The sequence below is a fragment of the Echeneis naucrates genome, chromosome 24, assembly GCF_900963305.1.
Source record: "Echeneis naucrates chromosome 24, fEcheNa1.1, whole genome shotgun sequence".
Lineage (NCBI taxonomy): Eukaryota > Metazoa > Chordata > Actinopteri > Carangiformes > Echeneidae > Echeneis > Echeneis naucrates.
In genome coordinates this window covers 7,210,554-7,216,964 of record NC_042534.1, presented here as the reverse complement: position 1 = coordinate 7,216,964, position 6,411 = coordinate 7,210,554, and the positions used below count along the sequence as shown (strand labels likewise).

General features: G+C 39.1%; 1 protein-coding gene across 1 annotated transcript; it reads right to left on the bottom strand.

Moving 5' to 3' along the window:
• Positions 1-801: 801 nt before the first annotated feature.
• Positions 802-5,631, bottom strand: slc35f6 (solute carrier family 35 member F6). Its single transcript, XM_029496719.1, has 6 exons — positions 5,487-5,631; positions 3,502-3,574; positions 3,061-3,232; positions 2,501-2,716; positions 2,093-2,203; positions 802-1,402 (listed from the first exon to the last, which is right to left on the bottom strand). Exons 1-6 carry the CDS (start codon positions 5,561-5,563, stop codon positions 915-917), a joined length of 1,137 nt encoding a protein of 378 aa, XP_029352579.1. The 5' UTR covers positions 5,564-5,631; the 3' UTR covers positions 802-914.
• Positions 5,632-6,411: the final 780 nt, after the last annotated feature.

Genomic DNA, 6,411 nt, shown 5'->3' with positions numbered 1-6,411 from the left:
TTATAAGAAGAAAGTGGTGCTGTGGCTTGACCAGATAACTTTAGTGCCACAGTCCTCTCACTGGAAACACTTTGGCACAACCACATTGCACAATCTGCAGCATAAAAAATAAAAAACAAAAAACAACATAAAACATAGCATTAAAAAAGATTAAAACAAGTTGTACAGACATTAAATCAAAAGCAGAGACAAACTGGCACTAAGATATTTCTTAAAGATAATCTCCATAAAACTTTATCTCACCATTAAGTTCTGTCATTTAACAGTATTTTTTTTTTAGTAACTTTTGCATTTTGTGACTCAATTCTAAAAAACACTACACAATGATTCAATCAAGTTCCATTTTTAAAAATAAAAAATAGGTGAGTATCAGGGTGCAAATGTTATTGTTGGTGTTCATTTTTGAAAGACTCTTCTGAAAGACAAAAATTCATTGCAAAATTAAAGGAATCCCCAAAACCCCATATCGTGATCTAACATCTCACTAACAGCTCTCTGTACCGGATTTTGACTGTCAGCTGACAGGACTGATACGCCTCTCATGTCAGTACAGCAAATATGAAGTTACCGTCACCCACCAGCTGCTTTGCTTAGCATAGCACAAAGACTAGACATGTGACATGTGACAGAGATGATTATATCCCATTTGCTTACTTTGTATAAAAACAGAGGAGGAGGAATTACTAACACTCATCCGTAAAAGTGAAAAAGTGCATTTTCCCAAAATGCTGCACCCCCCCCCCCCCACTCTCTCACTTACTAAAACATGGTGAAAGGTCAGTTAAAATCTGAGGTGTGAAATAAAAACCCCCACAAAAAAAAAAAAAAAAAAACCTAATTAAAAACAGACCGTCACTAACAGCATTCATAAAGTGCAGTGTCTTTCTCAGTCCACTACACTGGGATGCTGAATCTTAGCTATCGTCACCATCATGCGCCCTGCCATCATTTATCAGTCTCTCTCTTTCTCCCGGGTTGCCCGCCTCCTCTGAGTTCACCAAATGAGCACAGCACGGTATCATGGCCAGCAGGGGCCGGTGTAGTCCGTTGTAGAGTGCTGTTCCCAACAGCAGGACCAGGAAGCCCAAAACCTGCAGGCCCTGGAAATGCTCCCATCCCAGCCCCAGGCTCACCACCCAGATGACCAGTGTACGCAGGCTGTCCAGCACCATGCGAGTGGTGGCACTGATCTCTTTGGTGACACTGATCCCTGCGAAGTTGAAGAAGGCGATGCTGACTGTGTTGCCCAGCAGAGCCAGCATGATGAGAGGCTTGTGTCCGATCTGACAGAAGGCATCCAGCGCGTCCTCCAGCACCTGTCGAGGGTTCCCACTGAAATCTCCCACATGAATGAAATACATCGGGATGAGCAGCAGCGACAGGACGACGAAACCAAAGAAACCTGGAAACAAAGAACCAAATTAAACCTTACTGTATATACTGCTGAATTATAACCTTTTAAAATCATTCCTTCATAAATTATTTTTATACAGGTCTAGTTGATGAAGGGGACTCAAATAGACACCAACTTGGATTTGCTTGTATTTTTTTTTCTCCACTAATTTGTTAAGGGAAATACATCACTGTGTTTGGTGCAGATTTAGCTATTTGAAATATTTTTTTTTTAATTAATTTGGCTAAATTCTGTTCAAGGCTGTGCAAGAAGTTTCTATATTTGCCCCTCAGCAATCCTGCTACTTTTCTCACATTATTATAATAGTCCACTGAACTCTACCATGTGCAACTATAGCTATTTCTTCTTCTGAGAACATGACTGATATCGGTCTGAAAACTGATAACTGTCTGTTGTTTGTTGATGTTTTCATTCCTTTGCATTCCTTATCATTTCAGTTCCTTCAGCATTGACAACTTGGGACTTTGGCTCACTCCACACTTCATGTGGGTCAAACAGGTTCAAAGCTACGTCACCCATCCTTGACAGGTTTGGGTTTTTTTTTTTTTTTTTTTGCTAAAAAAAACAAAAACAAAACAACAACAACAAAAAAAAAAAACTAAACAAAAAACAACTCCTTCAGGTGTCCTATTTCCATTAAAAAAGTTACATGTAACTGTAGATGAACAGCTGCTGTACCTTCAGTCCCAACAGCACGAAGAGGGTGAACATCGTGCTTGTAGACAAACTTCTCTTCCAGGACCATCTGCACTGAAACAATGATCTGAGCCATGATGATCAGAAGATCTCCTGCAGAACCAAAGAGACAAATGGTTGTTTCAGTGGTAATAACAAAATAGACATTTAAAGGCTGAAAAACCATGCAGAATTTTCTATGCAGTTTTTGGCTGTATTTGTGCATATATGACGAAGGTGTTTCCTCCTACATCTATATTTTTCATCTTTCTTGTTTAGCATCCAACATAATGGTTAAACTTTGTTTCATCAGTTCAACTATCCTGCTGTTACCTTCCAATACCATGGACTGAATACATTCAAGTACAGCAGAAAATAAAGCAAATAATAGTTTTTGAAAATCCACCTGACCTGTGATGACATCACTAAGTTTGTGCGAGTCGCCATTGTGGCCATTGAAAAAGTCGGCAAGGCCCACAATCACCAGGCCCAAGATGGTGATGCATATGCCAATCCACTGGCTGGCTAACAAACGGCGCCCCAGAAATGCCACAGAAAGCAAACCAGTGAAGATGATAACTGCTCCACGCAGCATCTGGAAACTGGAAGCACTGGTCATGTTGAGGGCTGGAAACAGAAGCAAAACTTAGTGGGACAGATACACAAGAACAGAAGCTGATGAGTAGAGTTAATTCAGTAACATTGCCAGGAGTTTATTTTTGTCTACATTATCTCAAAACACAAAGCGACCTTTACAAGACACATAAATCAACATTTGAAACTGCTCTATACAGCTGGAAGCAGCTTTACACAAAGGGATTCTGAAACAAACATCTTTGTTATCTTTTCCTGACGAAAGACAGGAAAAACAAGCAGATAAACTTCATTATCTGGCAACAACAATGGGATTCTGTTTCATTATATTTGTCCTTTAAAGGACAGGCCAGTAGATAAGGGCAGTGGTCACTTACCAACATACATGATGGAGGTGGCTGTCATGTCACACATGGCAGGAGGGAAGAAGAGCAGAGGGTTGAAGCTCTGGCCTGGGTTCATCTTGGGCTCTGGACTGCGTTTATCATGGCAAAGCAAGATGTAAAAGACTGCAAGACAGCTAAACTCACCCAGAAACATACCCACAGCCTGCACAGGCAGAGACACAGAGACACAGACAGGAAACAGATATCAATTTATTTGTTGAGTTTGGTAACAGCAGCTGATAAAGCACTTGATTAGCTTGAGACTTGTAAATAAATAGCAGCAGTTGTGCCTAAATAAAAAGCACCAAACTGTGGTCTACATGAGGACAAGTCTCTCTAATAAAAAAAAAAAAAAAAGCACAAAATCTGCAGATAATAATAATAATAATAATAATAATAAGAAGAAGATGACAGAATTAAAGCTGTTTGTACCTGTACAAATGGGTGAGAGAATTGATGAGCAGGTTCATCATGACAACCCTTGGCTTTGAAATTATCAGCCCATCTGTCAGAGGGAAGAAGATGCTGTTAGTTTAATTATTGATATTATAAAAGCTGAAACCCATTGAAGACACTAAAATGAATAATAGGGGTTGGGTAGGGGAAGAGAGAGGAAATTCTAACAAAAGTCTTCAATTATTATCAAAAAAAACAAACCAAAACAAAACAAAATTAATCCATTACCAGAATTAAAGGAGTAGACAAATCAAATTAAAAAAAAAAAAAAAAAAATTAAAATTGAATAGACACTGTAACCCAAAACATTTTCCTATTGTGTATTCGCTGTCATTATCCGAAGAGCAGCAGCCTGACAGACACTGTGTAGGCTGTGTAGAAGAGTTCACTCAGGTTACACTTTTTTATGTGGTCACATAAAACTTTGAGCTGTCGTGTAAACTACTAAATGTCAAGCTGAGAATTGACATAGTTGCTTGTGAAGTTAACAAGTGCTTAAGTCTGCATAACCCTTTAAAGACAGACAGTGAGAGGACGCATGATCGGCATGTGAGCATCCTGTCTGGTTCAAAATGCGTGACAAGGGAAAAATCATTAGCTGATGAGGCAGCACTTCCTGAAATGCTGAAATTTCTGAGCTCATCAGCACACAAAGGAAACTAGAGTGGTCCAAATGTACTATGACCGGCCTCTTATGTCTTTTAATGGTGCACACTTCAATAAAATGAAAAAGGGAACTTGCACCAAAACTACAAAACTGTAAGCTGTGACTGAAATCAGCTGTAGTGTTTTATAACCAGTAAGGCGGTACTGTGACGAGGGAGGTCTCAGGTGTCTGCAGTGAAACTTTACCTTTATGTAGCTGCACTCTTCTCTTGTGTTAACACTATCAGTTCATTGAGTCTGGGAGAAATGACTTCAAGTGTCAGAGAAGTGGAGTAGAGAAGTAAAAGAAGCTGAATAAATTGTCACACTCAGTTCCGCCCACTTAAATATGAACAGTTTCTGTTTTCTTGTTTTTGTTTTTTTTTTACTTCATGTAATTGCAAACTGAAAGTTTCGAGTTTCAGGACTGTTGGCTGAACTAAACAAGCAACTTGAAGATCTGCCTTTGAGATTTCTAGCGACGTGACAGACTTCTCACATTTTAAATGCTAAATGATGAATCAATGATCAAAAATATACAAGTGCATGAATTAATAAAGACGCCAATGCCAGCTCTAGCATTAGAATTTGTGACAACGGCTTTTATTGTCTAAAAAGATTAGACAAAATTGAGTTAACATTTTAATCTAATTGCTGGAGGAGGCTGTCTGGATATCAGCTGTTTTACTTTGTCAGTTTTAAAATGAGTGCAGATTTATCAGATTAAAGACATTGATAAAACTTCTGTTTGGGGTCTGAGGAGATGTACTGGGTCTGTTCTGGAGGTTTGACTGTCACCTGATGCACACCTGAGTCACGTCCCGTCAAACATCTTTGATTCATTCACGTTTAACATTGAGTAGCAGGATGAGCTAAGTGGCTAACTAACAGCTACTTCCTCGCAGAAATCTCAGCATGTCTGTTGAAAAACGCTAAAATATCAGTCCTCAGACAAAAGCAGTTCAGCTACGTCCATGATGAGATGGTTATTTTAGCCGCTAATAGCTAATAACAAAAGAAGGCCTGAGCTTTTTAACGACCAACAGTGCTAATGTTACCTGCTGATGGCTGCAGGGACCGAAACTTAAAGGCAATGAATGAACAATTACATGTCAGTTTGCCGTTTGTAACGACATCGAAATAGACAAAGTACCTGGATCGTTTAGCTAACGAACAGAGCGAGAAGAAATGAAAGGAAACGAAAATTGGTAACAACAAAACAAAACAACATCGTCCGCCAACTGTTTTCAGCGCAGTTCAGTTTAGAGTTCATTCACACACACAACACACAAAGCCACACGACGAAATGGACTCACTTTGCAGATAATGTGTTGATAGAGCCCGTGGTGAGCATAAGTCCCGCCAGGAACAGCTGGTATTTTGTCCAAGCCATGTTGGACAGACGACCACCGAGCTGTTTTCTTATTGAGAGGGGCTCGGGTTGTTTGTGACTTCTCTCTCCGACGGATCCGCTCTGTCTGTAAACGCCACATGACCAGCTCCGAGTCAGCTGACCGCTCTGCAGACAGCACGTCGCTTTACGGCCCGTCGGAAATGAGGTAAGGAGCTGCAGATGAGAAAGTAAGGAAACAGATGTAGTTATTTACAAAAACGGTAAAAACAAATAGTTTATATATTTTTCATTAGCATATCTGTTTTAGAGTGAACATGGGGACAGAAGAATACGGAGGAAACAGTCATTTTCACGATAGTCGACGTTTACTGACTAAGACCATCTTCAGCAGCTCCAGAACTAAATACCACAATTAAAACCCGGCAATTAGCTATTATTCTAAAACGTCAGGTTCCGTCCTGTTAAAGTCTATTTGTTTTATGAATGGGCTTTTGATTAGATGTTAGAAATGCTGACTGCAGTGAAGGATGGACATTTTATTCTGTACAAACACGACAGTAAATGTAAACGTATTCAATTACCGTTTGCTAACAAGTGGCTAATTCAAAAAGTTTAAAAGTTGCGTCGTGATGACGTATAAATCGTGCGACCGTGGTGTCGTTTTCTTGCAGCCTTAGCAAAGAACTTAGATTTGTATATTTGATATAGTTTTGTTTTGTTTTTTTGTTTTTTTTTACTCTTTGGCCTTAGTTTTTCACTTTTGTTGATTTAAATTTAGTTGTAAAAAATTATAAAAGTGGTATTTGTGTTTAATTACCACGCTAAACCTTTGTTTATCACAGTTTATATTCTTTTTATATTTTCTTTTGTCTTTCTTTTGGTAGTAA